We start from the raw sequence: 24646 nt of genomic DNA, 5'->3' as shown, positions 1-24646 counted from the left end.
TTAGAACAGTGAGAGTGAACCAAAACCCTTGCACAGAGGGGAACTGCAGAGTTTGGTCTGCACTTTGCCTGTATGGGGTTGTTTCTAAACTGCTGAGCAAAAAAGTTTGCGCTAGCATGGATAACCTTCCCTGTTAATGTGGACCATGAACCACTGAACATGCTATTGCAATTCAGTCAGAACTTTAAGTCAGAGCATAAGCACAGCTTCAGTACAGTTAAACTCAGATGCAGATCTGTGTTGATAATAGTTCTGGCATTGAGGAAATTGGACCAGAATTTACTGTTCGGCCACCCGGGGCTGTTGTGGGCCAAATTTAGTGCAACATATGTGATGAGGTGTGCTTACCCAGTCTGTCCTAACATTTAAGCCAAGATTTTTCCACAGAACCCGCCCACAATGAATATCTAGCCAATGCTCAGTGGTGGGTAGATACAAAAGTACTTTTGTAGTGTAGTTATAATTTGTTCAAAAGTCACGAGTCATGTACAATGATAAAGTAACTGTTCAGTAAGTCAGCTAAGGTGAATTAAAAGGCAAAAGGTGATGGCTGGTTTCACTCAGTAACTGTTTGTCCTCAGCACCACTGAGGTATTGAGTGATAGCTGCTGGAGCGGAAGGCTCTGATGGATGAGTGGCTATTGAGGTGAGGGTGTGACAGCAGGGTGGCAGTTTGCCACCTGAAAAAAACAACAACTAGCAGTTAGGATCCATCCATCTTTATCTCTGCCGCACCAAGTCATAAACACACACTAACACATTGAAGCTTTCTTCATTGTTGTCTTTGTGTGAAGAGGGGGTGTTTTTTGTTTCACCTCTAGCATTTGGAGGTGGGACGGATGACAACGGTCTCAAGGGGTAATGAAGATTTAGGGCTAAGGTGAGTCGTGGGGGAGGATCTTGGAAGATATGTGCATAGATGCAGAAAATAGAGAGCTGATAAACACCATTGTTTATCTCAATTCTTTAAAAAAAAAAAACTAAATGGGATTTTTTGGATGACTGAAGAGGTCAAGTAAATATGACAGACGTATTTAACAGAATAACAGTGGTTTGTTTTGTTGCCTCTGCCAAGATATGTGTTGTGTGTCTGGAGATAATAAACTTTCTTTAAGTTTTTCCAAAAAGACTCACAGATAATTGGATAAAGAAAAAAGGGAGGAAATTTATAGATTGGGTGATTGACATCTGTATGTAAATTATGCATGCGTAATAAAATGCATGTGTTAACACACATAAACACTATCTGCTGATGAAGACTGTGATGTGACTGAAAGCACCAGGAAATGCTAGTAAGTGGACCTTGGATTCTTTGAGGGGTCAAATTAGAGTAAATACTGTATAAATGTATTCAGTTTTGTTACACATAAATATGGTACCACTTTCTTATAAGTCAACCTTTTTAAAAATAATAAAATAAGTCATTTACCAATGCCTTACAGATTAACAATAAAACCCATTCTAGTAGAGCATCAGTAAAGGGCAATGTTGTACAAACAAATTAATTTAGAGCAATTGTCCACCTTCATGCTTGAGATAAAGCATTAGCCAGGGATTTCTTACAACCTAAAAATGCTTATAACCTATCTATGACACATTAAAAAAATATTTATTAACCATTAATAAGGCAATTAGTTACCACTTTTAACCTCAATATAAAGTGCATTCAGTCTATCGATGATCTCTGATTTTAAAATAAGGGCAGTGCCAAAGCAGGAAGAAGACTGAGAGTGGGTGCCAGTGGAAGAGCTTTAGGGATCTAATTTAGCTGTGGGTGTGATTCTAGCTTGATTAGTATTTATATGACACATTATCAACATTAGGCAGTGCTTCCTTGTTCCACATGCCACTCTTGATCTTCCTCTCTCCTCCCCGTTTCAAAGACGTGGCACATCGGTGATGGGCACCATCTGGCACTCACTGTTGGCACGGGCTCTGGCTCTGTGATTATTGCCAAACAGCATGAACAAGGGATCTCACTCTCCCTGTTCTCAATGTGTGTCTCTCGCTCCTGCTCCCTCTGTTTCACACCCAGCCCTATATCTGTCATTTCTTCACCCAAACAAACTCACCAGTGGATGGATGCAGATTTGTTAGGACACATAACAATTTTATGGTTTCACATCTCCAGTGAATGGTCTGAGACTCTTACATTTCAAATACTACTGTTGTTTTTGTAACTGTTGCGCTGTCAACGGTGCCAGAGAAAAAACTAATATATGGAACAAATAATACTCTTCATTTCTATTTTCTTGCTGTGAAAATCTCGTGCCCCTGCTGGCTGAGCATTTCCTCTGTGTAGTTTAATATGAATGAGAGTGATGCCAACAGTGTATTTTCTTCTTCTCCCCTGTGAGATGCCTGTTGCTCTGTGGCTCAGCCCTGAAGTAAAGATGGATTACTGCAGAAGAACTGCCTGCCTTGCCCTTTACACATTTCACACACACAACTTCTCCATTATCAGCCTCATCCACGGGGGAAGCGGTGCGCGCGTGCACACACACACACACTCACAGTGACAGGTCTGAAAGCTCTGACAGGGTTGTTAGCAAAAGGTCAGAATCAAGAATCTGACAAATCTTTCTTTAGAGAAACGAAAACCTCTCATATTCAGTTAAACTGAAAATACACCAGCTCTTATTTTCCACTCTTGTTGTCTTTCAGTTTCTATTTATCAGCTTTTTCTCTCTCTCTATTTTGGGTTTAAGAAACACAGCAAGTAAGAAATCTGTTCATGTTCGGATCAATTTCCTGACAGATGTGGACAACTTGGTGATTTGAAATATCAGGGAAAAGCAAATCCAGGCTCTGCAGTTAGAAGATTATCCTGATGTTGCTTGGCTGAAGGGAATTTGATTAAATAAGTGCATTACTTACTGATTGATAAGCTAGTTTTTAATTATTTAGTGTAAAAGATATATACAGTTTATTCTGATTATTCTTTAAATCATAAATATTTTCATTTCAACAAAATCCATTCAATGCATTCTATAATCACCTATATATGGTACTTTGTACCTCTTTATATTATATGGTCCACCTTTCCCATGCAGGATTGCGAGCCCATGCACAAGGGATTTAAAGGAAATGAAACCCTGTCTCCTATAAATTATGTTTATGTATGTTTTAAGTAAACATAATGCCACCCAGATTACTTTTCTATTAACAAAATGACTTAATGAGGAAACATTGTTAAAAAAACTTATCTGCAAAGTATCAAAGAATTTATACAGTAAGCATCAGAATCTCAACCCAAGATGAACTGGAAAGCTTGAGCCACAAATCAACTGAAGACAAACTGCTTCAATTGCTCTTTATGCTGATTTATGTACTTATTATATTAATATTTAGGTACTGACAGCACTTTGTCAAGGGACAAGAGGGACAAGATTAAGTATTATTGACCAATCAGCATTTTTTATCAGCTTTTTATAAAATGTACCTGCATTCAAACTGTTGTCAGACAAGAGCTGATCAGTTCCGAAATTGCTCATTGGACTGTAAACAACGACCGGCGCGCAGAAGAGGAAGTCTTCGCCCAGATGTCCGTTATCCAGATATTCACTGGCTACACCGGAAGCCCCAAAACATTGCCTGTTGCTCCGAGAGGCTAAATTGACCAGACAATAGGGGTGGGTACCAAGATTGAGGTAAGGGTAAGATAGCAGTTTTGGTTAAATATAGAAAATGTCAAAAGTTTACCAAAACCACAATCTTTCCCCAACTTTTACAAGAGTCCTTCTGTTGCATAAACCCAACCCCACCAGGATTTGAATCCTGGTCTCCAGTGTCAAACTGCTGCACTTTGTATGCCCACCATTCACGCCCACAACCTCCCGATATGTCACGTAGCACTTTCAGTTCTTTAATAAATGCTGCTAGGAAACAAATCAATACACCCCTTTTAAAAACATATACATTACAGACACTTTAATGTTTTTATTTAAGTTGCATTTAAAATTCATATTATGTCTTCACTGTCTTTTAAACACACACACAGATGCACTTTCCCCGTCCTCCTTTCTCTTAACCGCTATATTTTCCCAAGAATTCTATTCAGTCAGGTCTTTTCACTCCTTGTTATGATAATGGAAGAAATTGTCAATGTTTAATGAACGACTGGAGGCTGGATACAGGTTCTGAAATATCCTTGTGACCGTGAACATGAGAAGTTCATCTATAATTTGCTCACACATCACTGTATTTCAGAAGAGCTCAGCTAAATGTGCACACACTCAGGCACTGATGTATTTTGGACAAGCTCATTTGCACACTGTATGTATAGTGCAGATGTAGGGTTCCCTGAATAAACTGTGCACAGAAACACCTCGGGTTCTGGTTCATTTGGCTGTGGAAGGGAAAGCAAAACTGTAGCTGCCTAGACAATCTTTCCTACTCACCTCCTCTCTGACGCTGCTCTCACCCCTCTTTCCTGCTTGTCCTATACCCAATCCGGAGCTGTGAGTTTGCACCACTCCTCCTCATCCCCACTTAAGTGTGAAATATATTGAAAGCAGAGAAAAACTGAGAAATGGGGATATGACAACAGAGGAAGTGACACAAGCAATCTACTGGAAAAGGCGCCTCTTTCTGATGTCTATAGAGTACAGTATTCCTCTGGATAAAACCAGGACAACGAGAAGCTGTCAGTAGCTCTGGGTCAGAGTTGGCACCATGTAGAGAGTATTTAAATTGGAACGCTATGTCCTTCTGTGGCCAAGTGAGAAAAGTGAATCAAAGGCAGTGAAAGGAAACGTGAGCCCAAGCTGAGAAGTAGCACTCTGGAGACGGGGAAGTAGACAGAAGCGCATTATAGAGGGCAGGAGTAGTGTGAATGAGGGCTTCATGCACCACAGCCCACAGCTCTTAACGCTGCCTTGAGTGACAGCAAAGACACTATACATTGTTCTTACTAGATCCTGCACATTAGAGTACAAATCCTCAATTTTCCCTTCTCTCAGATGCACAAAAAAACTTGTATTCATGTTATTTCCCCACAAGCTGTTTCGAATTATTGTAACGCAATCAATTAATTTTTTCTGAAACTTATCAGGCTACATTATACTGCCTGTTTAAGCATGCAAGACATGCGGCACTGCTCCATCACGGGGATCTATTGGAGAAATGTGTCTGGCAGCCATCCTTCACCGGCACCAAGCCGACAGTGCGATGTCTCTGGGTGTCTTTTAACACTATTATTACTTTTTAAAATCTTTTAAAGATGCTGTCATTCATTTTTAATGTGGATGAACATTTCACTGCACACTAGAGTTAGGCATTTGTAAAAATAAATAAATAAATAAAAAAAATATATAAAAGATGCTGAGAATGAACGAGAGAAAAAAGTTGGAGTTATTGAGATGCATGAAGAGTCATCCCGATTTCCTTCCCTGTGCCAAGTCTCCAGAGTCTCCACCAACTCACGCTCTGGTCTATCGCAATCGAGGGACAGCGTGCGAGTATCTAGTCCCATCATGCGATTGTGTGTCAGTGGAGATGTGCGTCAGGAAGCATTGATTCATGATGGGTGTGTGGTGACAATGGCGAGTGATGAGTTGTTACTGTAGGCGCTGTCACAAACTGTTCGTCTCAAGCAATCCCAATGGATCAGTCTATATCCTTCATCCTACGAGTCTTGGAGACTCAGTAGAGGAATCCTCCACCCTGGCACCACCACCACCACTGCGCCTGGCATGCATATGCATGATCACTGATGTGAAGAGGCATTCATTGACAAATAGGATGTTTAAAAGAGTCCACACAGACTGTAAATGAGGAATAGAGAGAAAACAATACGTGTGTAATGAGGCCGCAGTACTGATATCAAACGAGCGTGAATGGCATCCCCACAAATAACAGTCCGCCAGAAGGGATGAGAGAAAGAGCAAGAATGCTTCCTCAGAAAACCTTTTTCTCAATAATCAGTTGTTCAGTGAAGGCGATGGCGGATTTTGAAAAAAGATCTCTTAGTGGACAGTTTAACCAAAAACTTACGGTCCAGAGAGTCATTAATCCATCTCAGACTAGCAGCCTATTGAGCTCCTTCAGTGAAATGCGTGATCAAGCATTAGACAGAGCAGCAGTACTGATAAAGCAGGAGAGTACAGATCTGATTAGCCTGCCGTCTCCGCACACTCCACAGGGATTAAGCACAACAATTCCTTCCTAAACCTCCCTACTTTGTTTCATGCAGCCCGTTCGCCATTATCAAAACTCCACTCACTAATTAACAGTCCTACTCGGCCACACAATCAGATTCACATATTGACATGCAGTTAATGTGCCACTGGTGTTGGATAAATAACATCAGATACATCATAAATTATTCCTCCTGTAATGTGAGACCCTTAAAAGCCAGAACAAATGAAGGGCTTACTTTTGTCTTGGTTGAGGACAAAATGTTCAAAATGTTACACTCTGTAGCCACTAGTATCATTTGTATGCTTTAAGTGTCATTAGCATTTTTATATAAGCTTTGGCCCAAAAGACATCCTGAGCGACTGCAGAACAAAGCTCTGTGTGCAAACACACAAAGGCACACTTAAACGCACAGTGTATCATAATAGTTTGTACTTAACATATTGCTATTGTTTTTGTTTGACTTTTATTTGTCTATATTTTACTGAACTATTTGTCATTTCCTGCCATTTACCTATTTTAAAGCAAAAACCTTTGATTGTCTCCTTTAGGTTTTTAAATGAACAAAACAAATAACTATCTCAAAATATTCTATCATACATTGTATAACCTACCGTGCTTATTCCATACTCACACACGTTCAAACTAAATACACATGATTTGTAAACTCTATCCTGACATATTTGCAGTTCTGCTAAAACTATGATTTCCACTGGAATTTAAAGCCACATTAATAAATGTTTTGGCCACTTGGCAGCACAACAAGCAGAAAAAACCCACAAAATTAACGTCACCTGATGAAGAACTATATAAATATATATATATATATATATATATATATATATATATATATATATATATATGGAACTTGTTAGCAAACAGTTTCCTATTGACACCTCTATCGACACAAGGAACAGTAAGATTTATTTGGATTTGGGTTTTTGGCCACCTGACAGTCTTTATCTGCTACACATTCCACTGTACATGCCAATGGGCTTGTAGTGTACAGTTGGTTTATCATTTTGGGCCTTAAATTGTTTTCTGCTGCCATTCATAGCCCTCATACATCTATGTAAAATTTTTGCAAACAAAATATAGGAAATAATACAATATTCTAACTATGTAACTGAATTAATCAATTAGTGAAACATAACTAAAAAAACAAAAGTTTAAACCGAGTCTAAATAAAAGCTGTGTAACTGTTGCTTAATAGTGCAAACAGGAGGTTTTAATAGTGGGAAATTATTCAGAATTGCATTGACCATAGTGCATGATTTAAAAACTAATCTGTGTCTATATGTGTCTATATAAATTCCACTGCAAAAGTTATAGTATCTATTCAGAGTGCATTATGTGTTCATATCCCATTTATGTTGTAATGTATTTATTTACATTCCCACTCAACACAGCTGCCGGGTGCGGCCGAAAACAATGAAAATGAGAGCTGTGAGATTTAAACAAAACGCTCTGTAGCGCTGAGGTGAACTGCAGAGTCAAGCAATAATATCTGTGGGTTCAACACTCAGGAACCTCTTTCACATAACACATACTCTTTTGATCTACTGTTAGTGTAACAATTTTGATTGTTTACAGTTCTGTGACATTTGCTTTACTGCAGATCAATTTTTTTGTGGTTTATTGGGCGAGGACAAATATTCCTTCATGCAACTTATTCTCAGTTTTCCAAATAAGTTCCTGTCTGAGCTTTCCAGCTAGATTGATACTGTGTGGTGCTGAGTTGGGCTTTTCTTTGAGGGCTGACTTCTTCAAGAGGCATTTAAATTGATAGAATCTGTCCTGTCAGATTTTATGGCTTTTCCATCACTCACTCCTTTTCAGGCTTCACTTTATCTTCTCTCTCTCCTCCAACACCTTTTTCTCTATCGTGGCCAGATTCCCTTTTTTAGACTCAGCTCAGCTTGAGCCTCAAAGAAAAGAAAATCTCCTCCCTTTTCAAAGCAGGGAAATCCTCTTGTCGCACATGAAAGAAGCATGTCGACTTGACAGGTTGATTGAGTGATAAGTCCCCATCTGACCGTAAAAACAGTGGCTTTGGATGTCGACTGAGGAGTGTAATATAAGTACAACATACCAGAACGATAACTTACTCTCTCACGTCACTCTCCAATCAACAATCTCTCATTATAGTCCTCGTCTGTATATCTTATTCCCTTTCTTCAAGATAAAGAACTATCATTGCTTCATACTGAAATTCTTGAGCTGCCACCCTCACTGTAATATTCTAATCTTTCAAGATGAAGCTGTATTGAGTTTCTGAATGAATCATTTTCTTCATGGGCTTCTTCTCCCTGTGCTCTTTCTATCTTGTTCCATTTCTAAAACTCAGATCTTTTCTCACAGATCTTTTTGCTTTCTGCTCTCTTATCCTCAACTGTCTTTCTTCTTGTCCTCCCCCACTGTCTTTCTTTTTCTTCTCCATGTTTCTTGATTGAGGAGGTTTGCATACACACTATAAATAACCATATTAGGATGCTGGTTTGATTGAATCATTTATGTGCTTTACAATAATTTAAACTTCAGGAATAGCATAATTTGTTTGATAATCAGGTTAATGTCAAGGATGGTTTTGTAGCTACAGGAAACACCTTATTAGCACTACAGAATAATAAATAATAAAGGAGTGCGTAGGTGACTATGCACAATCAAATTACTGAATGCAATCTAAAGTCTAAAGTGTATACACACAATATTTCACTGCTCCAGTCCACAATTAGAAAGATTGATGGTGAAAGCTAGCCTGTTAATTGGGTTATGCTTTCTCAGTTTTAGGATATAATTTGACTAACGTAACGCCTCTAAGGTGTTTAAATGAAAGTTATAAAAGTAATAATCAGAGAACTGCCTTAACCCGTAACACAATTTGTATACTATTTGATACACATATCAGCAAGATCAATAATTACCTGACAAACATATTGCATTCAATCTGGCACATGTAAACTGCCCTCTAGTGGATTCTCAGTGTAATGCAGGAAGTACAGGGCCCTTATTTACCAAATTCAAGATGACTGCCTTACCAAGCTCCTCATTTTGCTAAGAAAGTTGTGGTAAGATTTGTATTGTTACCAAAATTTTAAGGTAAACATTTGCTTGATTGAATATAATAATCATTAATAATAAAATTATAATTACCAATATCTACCTTTATTTTGTTGTACTATAATGTTGAAAATCAGTAGGTACCTATTTATAGGTATTCTTTTGAAAATCCCCAAATCACCATTGTTTTGCAGTTCATAATGCTTTTATGGTTTCAACTGCCATACCATCGTTAAATTATTTAATCAAACCAATTAAAGATTGGTTTAACAATTGTATCCATATAAGAAATGTTCAGTGGTAATTGGGGAAACCAGATTGTCTTCAAAATTTTATTTTATTGATATAGCCCCAAATCAGAGCAGAAGTTATCTCAGGGCACTTCACATATAGAGCGGGTCTAGACTGTACATTACTTTATAACATTATTAACAGAAATCCAACAATTCCCACAACGAGCAAGCACTTGCCAACAGTGACAGAACAGGCAGAACCCTTGAGCAGAACCTAGACCAAGGTGGGCAGCCATCTGCCTCAACCGGTTGGAAAAACTAAAGGTGGAGGAGAGGAGAATCGTACAATCTTTAATAGTATAGAGCAGGAATTTGCTCTATACTATTTGCAGATACCATAAAAGAATAAGTAGAATAAACAATAAATCAAAATTAGATGCTAAAAATTTAGTGTACATAAATGTTTTCTTATGAGCATTGGTGTAATATTTGTAACAATACAATATAAAGTATGCTGTAATACGATAAATTTAAATACGATGATTAAATACATAAAAATGTTACCGTATAGAAATTTTGCATTATATAAATGTAATATGAATATAGTATATAAACGGACATACTATCTTATATAAGTAAAAAAAATAAAAATAAAAAAAAGAGAAGGAAAAAAGAAAAGAAAATCGAAAAGAAAAATGTTTTAAAAAATTGGATAAATATTTCATGTGTTAGGGTTAATCCAGTGATAATCAGATAATACATGTGTATATAAATTCTCTGAATGTCATCCCTCCTCTCTCGCCACTATTTATTCTCCTTTGCAAGATTTGCTTCTTCTACTAATAACCCTTATTTTCTTTTGCAATTTTGACATTTACAACTAAGAAACAGGGATTTTAATTTCATAGCAATCCACACTTTTCTGTTTGCCTTTCTTCACCCTCCTGTAAAGTGTGAAATCCCGTTTGGTAATTGATTGATTTCAATTCAAATCTCGGAGTGGAATGATTATGCAGTAACTATGCATGTGTGTGCGTGTGTGTGTGTTTGTGAATTTGATACCATGTGCATCTGTGTGTGTAAAAGAGAGATAAGGAGAGTAGAAAATGAAAAGCGTAGAGGAGAAGGGATGAAACCAAGTGGGCACACGGGTGCACAACTTAAGTCTGTGTTGTTGTTCACCTCATTAAATCTGAGAGCTAGGGCATGAGAGTACGTGTGTGATAAGTCTTAATAAATCTCTTATAACTGTGTTCAGTGATCAAACCTGAAGTGGTATTTGCGCAATGAGTGGCCATACTCAAAGTGCTGCATCTGGCTGTGCTGTCACACAGAGCAGAATGACAATCCTACCATGCCATGAAACTGAAGTCACAAAACTGATGTGATTGGAAATGACAGCGTGATGCACATAACTGTGCACCGAGATACGCACTGTGCTCGCAGTGCTCGCATGTAAAAGAAGCGATAAATATGTAGAAATTCACTCTCACAGGAGGACACATCCATCCACATACCTGTAGATGATGCAGGCACAGTCCCTGCAGGTCCCACAGTTCTCAATGTCCTGTCCGGTCCTGTAGGAATGTCTTCTGTTGAGAAGCACAGAGATGACATATCAGGGGTAAAAGAGTGATGTTGTGTGTGCGTTTGTGTGAGCCCACAAAGACAAATTCAGGTTATCGTTTCCCTTGTTGAACCGGATATCTGGCACACACACCCCGGCAAATACACCAATCTCCTCTCTGAAATCACCCCTGATAATTATTTAATGAACGATACCCCTTCCAACAGGCTCAGGCTGTTACGTAAACTATGAGTCACTATATCACTCCAGGCATAAAATAATGCTTATGAGGTAAAAGTCAAGTCTGCGTGCATTAGACTTAGCCCCATCACTGAATTCTTATACTAGAACACGCAAGTCAGTTTATGAGACAGAGGGCCGTGCAGTCACATGTTCAAATGTCTGCAAAGTATAGTGCTGGCATTAGTGTTAACAGTGTGATTTGGATTACGCTGCTCAGATATCAGTCAAGCCTTTCCATGGATTCATAGACACACATCCATCCACGTCTATCGTTTCAAGAGTTCTCTCATCCCCACATCATTTACTATTTTGGTGTGATAAGGCAGGAGAAATTACTAAGAAGCTTACAATGTAGGAAGCAGATTAATTAAAGACTTGATGATAATAGTAAAGGGTTTACACTAAGAGGCATGGCGCATCTGAAACCACCAACATGATGACAGCCAAATGCAGATTTCTATCAATCCTGTCTGCTGCATACATGCATGAGGAATGGGCTGCTGTGAAATGGGTAAAAAACAAGCTCCACAACCGCTCCCTGTGGTCTGACATGACATAAACTCTTTCTTCAGAGTTGAGTTGAGATTGAGAGTTGCATGACTGACATGAGACTTCATAAAAATAACAACAGATGCTCTGCTGCCTTCTGTCTTGCATTCAGTCTGGTATTTCTTTTTCTCTGTCTTTTCTCACCCTGCTGTTTTAACCACTTCTGTCTCTTTGGCCTTCTCATTCTCACCAAATTTACATAGTTTTCTGTCCACACAGCTTTGTTGCCAAAGTATTTACAATGCTGACAATGCCGGGATTGGCTATAAATAGATGAGCTGCATCACAGCAAAGCTTAGGCACAACAACTATCTATCTGTAATATTCACAGCACATGATGCAGTGAGGTTGTTACCGCTGGGTTGTGGATATTCCCTTTTTGAAGAATAATCTGCCTACAACAACCCACTTGTCTACTCCATTCCAGGAGAGAGGAGACTCTCTTTTAGTGCAAAGCTATGATCACATCATGTCTGTCCCTTATTTGTTTTTGCATGGATAGAACCAGATCCTCACTTGAGAAATTAACTGTCTGGGAATAAAATAGCAGGCACTTAGGCTACATGCTGACATTTACTTTCCAGGTCTCCAAAATACCAGGCACTTGTAATTTATGTGGTGCCATTGTTTGGTCTTCTCTCCCTTATCTTATTCCTAACTATTTATGTATCTATCTATCAAAACATTTTTATATATTCAATAAGTGTAAACAGAAGACTGAATATTAAAGTTGGCTACAGATTACCAGATGGCGTTTCACACTACACTTGGCCCTTGGCTGAGAACCCCTGTTAGCCCTGGGTTTACAGCTCCATTATCCTGGGGCTTCCAGTCATTTCACATTTACAACTTCAAATGGTGGATAGGTCCTCTTTTGGCCCAGGGCTTTCACACTGCATTTAAACCCAGACAAACCCCTTTCAAAACCCTTGATTTAACCTTGGGCTATGCAACATTTCGCACTACTGTTAACGCTACCTTTGAACACCACCTTGGACATGTGGTGCAAAGAATAATACTGTGATCCTAGGTCATCTACCCTGCGATGTGAAATTCTTAAATTATACACCTGGGGTTGAAGTTAAACACTTAGGCTAACAAATGCAAGCCTGAATCCTCATACTAAACCCCACTCGATAGCAGGGTTATCCCCGACTCAAGATTAGCACCAAACAAAAGGATAAGATCATAAGGGGCTGCATTGGTGTGGGTGTGTTGTTTCAGGTACTGGTGAGACTGGTTTGAGTAGATCCAGGAGATGGAAGGCTTATCAGTATGGACTCAGTATTAATGAATGCACACAGAAGGATTCGCAAATATTTTGGGGATTTATATAACAAATACTATCTCCAAAAACACATTTGTGAATTGTGTGAGACACAATGTACTTTCAAAATAATCCAATTTTAAACAATGCAAAAGGCTGAGTTGGTGGGGGCCTGTTGATTCAGGTAACGGTGAGACATGAAACACGATCCATGAAGTCCAGTTTGAGCAACAGATCCATGTCTTGAAAATACTTATTAGACTACCGCAGCACTTTGAAGGGTGAAATCACATTAAATGTGGACTTAGATCAGCCAAGGACAAATTAAATGCAAGTGTGAAAAATCATCAGAGCAACTTATGTCAGCAGTTGGATGTTGATAATGTTACAGTAATAAGGTAAGCTTACTATTATGTAATGCAGTATGTATTATGACCTGACAAAGGTCTGATTGAGCTCAAAACATTTAGATTAAAATAGGTTTGTGTTGTTGGAGTGAGTATGCAGGCATTACGTTTTCAATATTACAATGTAAACTGACGCCCATAATCAAAAATTGCCTCACCCGTCTCTCTCGGCTTCCTTCTTCTCAAGGTCTTGAATGACATCCAACAGGACCTTAATGGTGTTCTGGCTGGTCTCCAGAACTCCCTCCAGGCTGTGGAGCTGGTTCTGCAGGCTACGAATATCGTGCAGGGGTCCGTTGGGGCTCAGGAGCTTTTCTGTTACCCTGGATGGATCCAGTTTACACCTGGCCCCAGACACCAACCCTCCCAGAATTTCCTGGACCTGTCTTAGTGTGTCAGCCTGGGTGGCAGTCAGGGGCCCAGCAGTAGGCCGCTCCCCAGAAGCAGTGCAGCCCCTGGCTCCAGAGCAACCCTGCTGGTTTGGAGGGAAAGGGTTTTGGCTGTTAGGGGTGTTGGGCCTAGCGTTGGCGCCTGAGCAGAGCATTTTGTGCAGTGCCCCAAGCTGAGCCTGGGCTGAGCTGAGACAGCTGGACTTAAAACAGGCCTTGGCAGGAGAGGAGGAGGAGGACTGCTTCTCTTGATTCATCCCAGCAACTGGCGGAGTATGAGCTCTGTGCTTCAGAGAGCTGGCTCTCTTACAGAGGTTGGGCGAGTCTGTACATCTTATATCTTCCTTTTTCTCATTGTCCCTGTCTTTATCTTTCTTGCTGCTTTTACTGTCTGCCCTGAGCATGGGTGTTCGGCTTGCAGGACCTGGTGGATCACTTCCATTTTTGCGTGGTGTGTAAGGTGGAGGTGGTGGGGGAGGAGGTGGAAGTCGAATGCCCCTCTTATCCTGAGCATTGTAAGGGGCCTGAGAGGGAGGGGTGTATGGTGGCGCAGCACGAAATGTGGAAGAGTACAGAGGAACAGCTTTAGTTGGTGTTGCACATAGTTGTGCATTTGGAAGAGTGGACACATATGTTTTCACAAGTGGAGGCGGAGAAGTGCATGATTTTAGTTTGGGGACTGGGGAGGAGTAGGGGGTTGTGCCTGTGTTGGCAGAAGAGGTATTTTGCCGAGCTTGACATGGGATGTTGCAATGAGATACAGTTTGTATGAGAGTGGCATAAGAAGGTGAAGCAGAATTTGGGTGAGGGGCATTGGGACCAATCGGATGTGTAGTAGAGTAATACGATATGGAGGTGCAAGACAAGGCAGTTTGAGTTACAAATGTACAGGGTGTTGGATTTGTAGGAGGTGTCGCGATTGATGTATTGGTTGGGGGTTGATGTGTTACATTAGGGGCAGTGGTTGGATAACTGGTGGGGTCAGAGAGAGTTACAGTGGGAGTTATAGTTGGGGTCGGGGTGGAACAGGTCAGGGGAGCTGATGATACTATGTTTGAGATTGGGGAGGTGCAGTTTTGGGTGTGGACAGTTGAGAGAGGACTGGAGCAGACAACAGCTGTGCTGGGGGTTGTTGGTGGCGACACAACAGTATAATAGGGGATAGGGTGTTGGACGATAGTAGGTGCAGAAGTGCAGCAAGGAATGGACAGTGCTATGGGTGGAGGTGAGCGGTGCAAGCCGGCTCTGCTGGAGAGGAGCAAGGTGGCTTAGCGCAGTGTTCAGGGGTCTGTGTTGGTGCACTTGTAGGTGGGGGAGAGGAACAGTAAGGCACAGTAGTTATTTGGGTGGTGGGAGGGTCTTGAGTTGTAGTTGGGGATACAGGACTCTCAGATTGAATTTGCATTGATGATTCTGTCAGAGGTGGGGAAGCACAGGGGCTGCAATTTTGTGTCTGGGTAGTGCAAAGTTGATGATTTGGAGGAGAGTGACAGGGCGAGTCTGTTTGTATTTGAGTGGTGCACTGCTCAGCATTTGGAGGTAGGGTTGGACGAGAGTTCATGATTTGAATTTGAGTTGTGCATTGTTTGTCACTCAAAGGTGGAGGCTGATGTTGACTCTCAGTTTGACTTTGGGCCGTGCAATATTTTGAATTTAGAGGTGTGGAAGGGCTCTCAGTTTGAACTTGGGTAGTACAGAGTCTGGCATTTGATTGTTGCAGGGATGGCCTAGGGCTTTCAGTCTGAGTGAGAGTATTGCAGTAGTGCACTTCCTTTCCAGGATCACTTGTTGTCCTATTCAGCCGTTTTCTCCTCCTGACCACTGAGGGAGTACTGCTTCCTTGACGCTTGGGGCCATCTCGACAGGATACAGAGGAACAGTGACATGGCTCAGTGGTAAGAAGGACTGAAGGAGGACAGCTGTGCCTTGAGTTTTTTACCACACTAACTGCTGATTTAATGTCTGTCCTGGAGGCTTTAGACCTCCTTTCTACCACAGTTCGATCCCCAGGTACAGGAGGACCATTCTGGTCTTTGGACCCCGGCAACAACACATGGTTGTGCGTAAGGTACTCATCTTGAGAGTCGTGTTCGTCATCCCCATCCATGCCCACTGAGTCCCCCAGGCTGTGGCTACGTGTGTGTGTGGAAGAGAGGGACTGGGGCTTTTTCAGGCATGGGGAGGTCTGGATGGCTGTGCTGGTGCTCGTACTGGGCTTGCGTGTCATTGGCAAGGTTAGGGAGTTAGTCTGTGGTGGTGCCCAGCATCTACGTGTAGGACCCGGCGTCAATGGATGAGGAGGGGCCCTGGCTAAGAAAGCGGCCACCACCTCTATAGTACTTGCCATGTCCCCACGCACAGCCCCCACCACAGAAGTTTGGCCAGGTAGACCCTCAGTCCGTGCCCCATCCTTTTCAGTCCATGGCTGGGGGGACCTGCTGTTGTGTTTGCGAAGAGGATGTGGGCTGCCACAATCTGTGGCAGGCCTCTGATGGCTATTGTTTTCTCCTGTTCCACTGTTGCCACTGCTGCTGCTGCCATCCTCCAAGTCTTTAAAGCGGACCTGGTGTGTGCGGTTACGGCGCCGCTTGAGGCGGCTCTCAATATCTGGGGAGTCTCGATTGAGCAGCACAGAGCGCACAGTCATTGTCCCAGGCAACTTGTCCGCCAAGGTGCTCTTGCCGTTGGTTCGGCTTGTGAGTAAGTGGTTGGGCTCTTTGCTCACCATTTCTCTTGTCTCTTTTGCTCCCCCAACATCCACAGGCTCTGCAGGCAGTTTGATGTTGTCAAGGCCTAGTTGTGTTAGTGCGTCAACAAGGAAAGTGATCTCCCCTTTACTATATATTCAATATAACAGTGGGAGAGCTGTACAATTGATTGACTGAGTTCCAGTTTTATCACAGAACACAATAAGATTATGTGCAGCTGCTCAGGTTATCTCAAATCTACACACCAAGTTCTTCATTTACAGCTAAAACTGTCCTCTAGAAAGGATGGATTACCATATTCACAGGTCAAGGTGTAGTAATATTAAGCACAGCAAGTAAAATTAAGTATCGATCACTGATAATTGGTAACCCAAAAATCCTTATGGGTCTCAACTCTTACCTTTGTACAAAAATAAATATATGCAGCATCAGGTATTCTTTAAAATGAGTATGTGATAAGTTTCCATACTGTTCCATGTCTTCTATGGTTGTGCACTTTGCTCATTGCTCAATTTTGCTCACTTATTCGCATTTCTCTTTAACTTTCCAGGGAGATGAACTCTTGATGAGGCCAGAGAGGTTACCGGTAAACAAGCAGGGAGGAAGGGAATGCAGCCTGCCCATGCTTTCTGTGTCCATCACACTGGCTTGTCTACTTGGCAGGCCCTCCTTCTCCACCTGCTTTTTGTCCTGGGCCCTCAGGAGATTGGATGACCAACGTATGGGATAGACCGGCATACTTCCCCATAATGGCCAATCTGTTTCCGCTGTTTTTGTCCTTGCTCCCTTCCTTTTGCTTTTATCACTCTCTCTTTCTTTTCTCAGCTCTTCTCTCAGTGACTCATTCTCTCATGGCTGAAGACAGCGTGAGCTCCTAAAGAGAGCAGAATGACAAAGAGAGAAAGAAAAGAGATTGTAATTGTTTCCATATTATTGCATTTCCATTGAAACACAATGTACTTGTTCCTCAGGATAATGAGGTAGATATAAGATAGGCAGCTATTTTAAAAATGCATGAGAGCTAGGGTCACCACAGAATGGATAGAGAAGACATCAATTCAGAAAAAGTAATCAAAGGATATAGGCTACGAAAGAAAAACAGGGTATAGGAGAAACACTAGGTATATCACCAGCAATAGAAGAATATCCACCATACAGTCTGTGCCTAAAACAAGTGAAAAGAGATTGTAATTAAGGCCTATTCACATTATCTGAAGGGGATACTTATGGTTTATGTGTATGTAATAGTCTTCTCTCTGTGGTTCTCGTTTTAATATTTAATGACTGTCTTTTGTATGATTGCATGTAGCTATTAGGCATACTAACATTATTGTTAAAAGCAGCTCTATTGTGGTAGTGGTGGTAGCCGCAGCGGCAGTATTGTGGTAGTATTCAGTAGTATTATTCCTGCTTATGGGCGCACAGTGTGACTGTTATCGTATTCCTCATATGCATGTGTCTTACAGATTTTTCTTTTCCTTCATGTTTAACAGTCTGTGGCCCTGTTATCAGTGCTTGATGGTCTGCCATGGTGACATCCTTTCTGATTCATCTGGTCACTGTGTGACAGTCTGTCTGCCTCACTGTATTTAGTAGTACGTTCTCGTCACTCTGATTCTGTGGCCTGTTTTTGATGATCTATGGCCTTGATACATATATATATATATCACTTCCATTTCCAGTCTGTGCCACTGGCAGTCAGGCGTGATGCTGTCGTTTGTCTTACACGATCTAAGGATCTACGCCTTGTTATCTCCTTGTGATTGCCTCTGACACTGACAGGCCTGGGCTAATTTTGTGTGCAAGTGTGACTGGCCGTTACTCTGTTCCCCTCTCTTCTGTGGGAGGGGTAATTAGTGACTTCTTCACAGCTCCCAGGTTATTTAGGGAGAGAGATACCCGAGGGACTGCCACTTTTATTTACGTCCACTGTTTTCCTCCCATTCTTCCTCCAGCTCTGAAGAGGAGGATCTTTGTCACAACCCCGCCCCCCACCGTCAACCCCTTTAAAAACATGGTTATTAGGATAAATTATGATTAAAGTCAAAGCAGACGTGAGACTTCAGGGGAAATATCAACCATACACAGTATGATATATTAATGGCTTTAGAAACAAACCATGGGATTCCTTCTCATGTTACTTTCTCATTAATGCAGTGTACACAGATGAGCTGATTCACAATGTAGCATACTACTACCCTGCTTTGATCTAAACTGTCCATTTGACCTTGATGATTTTCTATCTGAAATCTCCCTGGATAAAATCATGTTTCCACTCTACTTCCACTATTTTTTCATTAATATCCGATTTCACTCCGGTCGTTAGTGTTCTTTCCCATCTCTGGAAAATGCGCTCTACTACAACATTCACCCTGACAGAGATGCCTGACGCCGCCTTTACATTTACTCATTGTATGGGGCGTCATCCTGATCCTACCTTCTTTCTATCTTTCTTCCATCTGGCCCCTCTCATTTTTTCTTTCCCCCCCTGTCACTCATATCTGCCTTGCTTCCTCCACCAACACTTGCACCAGCGCAATCTCTCCTGCTGCCGGTTGTTGTCCCCCTCCCTTTCTGTCTGCAAACTACCCTCAGATCAAAATTTACGCTGACAGTTTAATGAATCCAGACCCTCTTAATGCTGTATGGGCTCATTGCTGTGGCTGAGGCCAGCTCTTTCCCACATGTGGCATTTTCATGTTGAGCTTTATTGGCAGACAAGTGATAAATCACCAGGCAGGAGGAGGAAGGTGTGCAACGGCATAATGCCAGCAAGGGCCGTAACTCTTTGCGGTTATTATTTGAGATTTACATCCTTCTTGCTAGCTGCCTACCTACTTTACTGTGAATATAGGCTTCCATCCTCTTTCCTGTGCATGTGGCTTTATGGCTGTGTGTGTGTGTGTGTGTGTGTGTGTGTGTGTGCGCGTGATGATAATGCTAAGGTCACATCTGATCTCCCTGTGCTAAGCTGTGCTGACACTGAGAAACATATCTGATGCATTAAAAATACACGAAGCCAAGACTACGGTTGCACAGATCTAATAATATTCTGAGTCTTTCAGGGATGATGAGAATTGCATCTGTGCCAATAACACACCTTTGGGTCTCACCGTGCTGAGGAGGTGGAAGGTGCTGTGGATTGAATTGTTATGTAAAGGCATGTCAGATCGGATTGTCTAGGCACGCTTAAATTTGTCAGACAGGACTGAGATGAAGAGGAGTCAGAGAGAGGAAGAGGAAGGTGAGGAGGTAGACATGCTTGGTTATATTTAGAGATGTTATGAGACACATAGCAAACTGAGAGGAGTAGGAATCTGAATAAGTAGGAGGGAGAAGAGGCGGAGGGAGACAGACAGGCAGAGGTAGGGGGACAGGGAGCCAAGCAGGAGGGAACAACCCCTGGCAGCAGAGGAAATGTCATGGTTAGGGTTCAGTGAAGTGGTAAATCAGGAGCATCAGCGTGTCAGGGCATTTAAGGGGGAACTGGAGAGGAACTAAGAAAAGCTATGATCAGTTATTGGTCCTGTGAGCAAAAGGAAAGATAAGAGTTATACCTGTACTCTGTCAGAGGAATTTACAACACAGTCAGCTTACAGAACAGATGCAGAAGTGCAGGAGCCTTTCTGGTGTTTGCATTCTTGTCCAAAGAGATCTCAAATTCAGGGAACAACTCCTTTAGAGTTGCATGTAGATGAATATTTTGTTAGATAAGCATTGCGTGCAGCACAGTGCAGCACGGCAATGTCTCAAACAGGGGGTTGTTTCCTTTTATTTGATACAATAAAACCTGCAAGCATATTATAAAAATGTAGATGTAAGCCCATAAAGGACTTTATGGGAACAAAGACTTGTATGTACACAGATCCTCATGCATACATAAGCAATGCTGAAGCAGAAATCAACCACAACCAGGCTTTAGCAAATTGTTAATAGAAATAAGTAAAGGAAAGAGGGAAGGAAGAGGAAGAAAAAAGAAAAAGTAAAGCACTTAAAGAGCAGAGCTGGAAACAGTGTTACTGAGTTAGCTGCCTCTGACTATTGAAATCTTAAGCCTGATCATACTTAACAGCAAATAAAATTACACAAACCAAATGTAATGTTCTTAATTCATTATATATCTGAGGCAACACAGTGAAATCAGCCATTGTATTCCTGTCAGACACTTGTGTAATAGCAGCAAGATGTAAGTGCTGGTTTGTTTGTTTATGACTGTGTACTGGCATCCAATTTGGCCAGTTACAGTCAGCCATCACAGCAAGTCATATTTCACCAGGCACTCGCTCCATGGAAGTATTAAATGATCAGCATATACAAACAGAAAGACTGGAAGTTTCATAAGGTGCACTTGGCCTCAAGATGCCAACCTTGTTACAAAAGACTGTACACAGAAATAATAACATTTCATTTTCTATGAGAAAAAACAATCTAGTAGTCACCACTGGCTTTTAGTGAGCTACAGTAGCCGCTAGCTTCTCTCTTTCATGCGCAGTGGGATTTTAGTTTTGCAGCTGTTGTCACCATCAATAGAAAAGACTGACACAGTTAGTGAATAGCTTGTGAACACGGTGAACCAATAAACAGCTAAAGAGCCAGATATAACCCTCAGTAGTTGGTAGAGACCAAAACAGAGATAAGAGAGTGAATATTGGGCTTTCATTCATCAGGTGGCCAGAAACTCCAAATGAAAGATAATGTTGCTCTGTAACTGCTGGAAGAAAAAAGCCCACTATGTGCTTCACAGTGTGATATGTCAGTGTTGTGTTTACAGCTTGTTTTCACTAGCCCTAAGTGACAATAAAGAGCAGTTATTGCAGGTTTAAGAGATTACTAGTTAGTTTAGTGTGTCTGTTTTTATCTAAGGGGTTTCTTGCCTGATGGTCCTCCAATTTCCTTTTCACCTCATACACCATTTATCCTGTCTCTTCGTGAATTACTAGAACCTCTGATTTTCAGTCAGACATCTAAAAATATCTTCAGAATTAATACAAAAAATAAAACGTCCGATGATATTTAACTTTTACATTTGCAATGTGAAAACTATGATGCTCGGTATCTCAGAATCAGAATCAGAAGGAGCTTTATTGCCAAGTAGTGTTTTACACATACAAGGAATTTGCTGTGGTGATAAGGTACTACACTTAGACAAACATACAGTCAACATAAATTAATGTGGAAATATAGAAATATGGAATTGAAGAACAACGTTGCAGATATATATACATGTGCATTATTCTGGGTCTGTGCCGTGCAGAAGTAACGTAACGGAAGAGAATATTGTGTACATATAAATATATATACTGACAACATAAAAATATACAACAACAAAGATCAACAATCAAAAACAAATATGTGCGACGTGCCAGGTCTGAGCCCGACACAAGATGAAATTTAGGACTGTTCCATAGCGAGACAGACTTCTAGAATTCACAGCTCGCTAAATGCTCTTATTAATTTAACAGCACAGCATGCCAATATTTCAAGGTTAAACATCACTTTCACTGTCACACAAACACGAAGACACAAATGTCCTGTCACTGGCCAGCTCATTACTAAAGAGGACAGTGCGGCCACCCTACGTGTTTCAGTTTCCTTGAAGGATGGCTGGATTACTTCTAACTTTTAGGGGTGGAGTGCCAGAAATGATTTGTTCCATCTGTCCTCTTCTGACCAAAATCCTCTGCCTAATATGAAATCCCTATATGTAGGCCAATGGATTGTGATAAGCATACTTAGCCAACTGTGAGCAAATTTGAGAATGTTGGAGTATCTGTGAAAGAAAGCCAGAGTAAACATTGTTTTCTTTCTTGCACGCATTCTGCAGCCTTGTCTTGTTTCTCTGGCTGGTAATTATTTTGTGCTCCAGCTTTTGTGCGCCTCTTCTCCACTCTTCCACAGAATTCAGAGAGGTTAAATGTTCCAAAGGTCTCTGTGTGAAATATCAACAGCAAAACAGGACAGGTGGCTTGACTGACAGGTCCAATGCACAGCAGCATGCTAGGTACATACGTATAGTGCAGTCCGCTCCCTGGGGGTTACTCTCTGCTGGGCTGTCGTACTGCAATGTCCCTGTCCAAACTAATGTCCCAAGAGTACATCATAGTTTGTTACCTATAAAGCCAAGCCAGCCCAATGAAAACACCTGGCCAGCAGACAGACAGATTCTCAGAGTGTGGAGAAAGAAAAAGACAGTAAAAGTATAAGATATGAGTACATTAACTTCTGTTGGCTAAAGTGAGAAAATTAAGGAGGAGACAGATGACAGTTTTATACGCAATGTGAGAAAAGGATTAAATGTTAGATAGAAAAGAGGAAGCTGGGAGATGGAGATAGCTGACCCCTTAAAAGACACGTTGATGAGATAAGATAAAAGGAAAATATACTGTAGTGTGGAGAAGAGGGAGTAGGAGAACAGGAGAAAAGAGTTGTGCGGCGACAGGCAGGATTAACAGCACAGCATTTCTTCACACAGCAAATGTGTGTGTACAAATGTGCACCTGTGATTACATGCACTGGTATTTGATGGTGTGCATGACAGAGTGCACGTTCAATTACGTTTGTATCATGCATGTCAATGACAAGATTACTAAACGATAAGTGAATTGAGAAACATGAAAGATTTGCAACCAACATTAAGCTATTACTGGTATGTAGGTTATCATAACGTTAAAGTGCATTAGTGTTATCAAAATGCATAAACAATTTCAGACTTTACTTAAAAATTAAATGCTCACGTAACCAGAACAGGATGCACTGGACCTTACTTATTCACACACACAGAAACACAGATCCATACGAATTCCCTCACTCAGTGCCTCTTCCTCCTCAACTTTCTGCAACCCCCCCCCACCCCCCCACCCCACACACACACACACACACACCCTGTTGATGACAAATATGCATTGAAAGCACGCTGCTGGAATCTGCAAAGCTACATCACTGACAGACCAATCTAAGCTCCTCACTCTTTAAAGCTTCTCATAAAGCTGCACAATCTTGGAAAATAACTCCCACACCTGCAGTAAAGCAAATCCCAGTATCCAAACACACACATACAATCCCATTTTACTAGATTTCACACACACAGGCACACTATGAGCAGATGAACACACCTCCATTGTCAGAATAAATATGTGCACACACACACACACACGCACACACACACTTGCCAAACACTAGCACAACACAAACACAGACAAAATACATGCATGCATTTGTGTGCACAGGGATACACACTGGCTTTCTTTTCATTGCAAGATTCAGCAGAATGTAAAAAGAGACTAAACAAAACATCAAGTAAAAGATACTTATTGATAATATCCACTGCACAAAACATAAACAGATACTTCTCTCATGCTTTTAAATCTTGCCTCAGCTCTGATCTTTCTCACTTCGTTATCTCTATGGTGATGCTGGGAGAAGACTGATGGGGAGATTGCTGTACTATCTTCCATCAGGACACAGAACTGAGTCACACATACCACATATCTCTCTCTTCCTGCTTCCCTCTGTGTTGTCTCTTTCTCCCACAAACGCTCGCTCCTCTTCTCTGCTATTCCTTCACGTCTCTTCAGCCCATTCTTCCATCCCTCTGGCGTTCATGTTTGCTTTTTATTCCCACCTCTCTGTCACTGCTGCTCGGTGAGCTTCACACTGTTTGCTTTCCCCTAATGTAGAGTCCATCTGCTCCTCTCTTGTCTCCCTTTCCTCTCCTCCTCACCTCTCTCCTTTCCTCTCTGGTTGTGTCTTCTTCTATCTCACCCTCCTCTTCTTCCGTGGATTCATGTCTTTCACGTGGGAACCTTTTTATCCATCCCTCAGAGCTCTGTGCTCCGCTGTGCCTACCTAGCTGTCTGAGCGTTTGTGCTGTGAGTGGAAGTGAATGGACAGGAGGGGGAGCATGAAGACAAGAGTGAGCAAACAGGCAGTTATCCTCTCAGATGCTCCTCTTAGTTATCCCTGTCTTGTTCCTTTTTCCTCTCTCCCCTTTTCTCTCTGCGTCTCTCCACGATGACCCCCTCTCCGTGTCGCCATGCAAGCCCCCTGTATCCTTGTAAGCAAAGGGAGAGGGGGGTAGGAGTGTGG

General features: G+C 41.4%; 2 protein-coding genes across 2 annotated transcripts in view; both read right to left on the bottom strand.

The window, feature by feature from the left end:
• The window catches only part of LOC119915151 (protein INSYN2B), a 22991-nt gene extending 7874 nt beyond the window's left edge, over nt 1-15117 (bottom strand). Inside the window, exons 1-2 of the mRNA XM_038734751.1 lie at nt 13623-15117; nt 10949-11023 (exon numbers count right to left, since the gene is read on the bottom strand). Coding sequence (XP_038590679.1) covers nt 10949-11023; nt 13623-14257 — 710 coding nt within the window. The 5' untranslated portion in view covers nt 14258-15117. The remainder of the gene's footprint in view (nt 1-10948; nt 11024-13622) is intronic.
• Nucleotides 15043-24646, bottom strand: LOC119915150 (flocculation protein FLO11-like). The gene is made up of 2 exons (XM_038734750.1): nt 24043-24646; nt 15043-17435 (listed from the first exon to the last, which is right to left on the bottom strand). The coding sequence occupies exon 2, from the start codon at nt 16579-16581 to the stop codon at nt 15067-15069; it is 1515 nt and encodes a 504-aa protein (XP_038590678.1). The 5' UTR covers nt 16582-17435; nt 24043-24646; the 3' UTR covers nt 15043-15066.

The sequence above is a fragment of the Micropterus salmoides genome, unplaced genomic scaffold (genome assembly GCF_014851395.1).
Source record: "Micropterus salmoides isolate LMB-PRFRI ecotype aquatic unplaced genomic scaffold, ASM1485139v1 Ms_hic_scaffold_20, whole genome shotgun sequence".
Taxonomy (NCBI): Eukaryota; Metazoa; Chordata; class Actinopteri; order Centrarchiformes; family Centrarchidae; genus Micropterus; species Micropterus salmoides.
The sequence above is the reverse complement of the archived record's forward strand: the minus strand, read 5'-3'. Positions and strand labels throughout refer to the sequence as shown.

Excerpts from the sequence above, each read along its gene's own strand:
- LOC119915150 (XM_038734750.1), bottom strand. The coding sequence starts at position 16,581 with ATGGTGAGCAAAGAGCCCAACCACTTACTCACAAGCCGAACCAACGGC.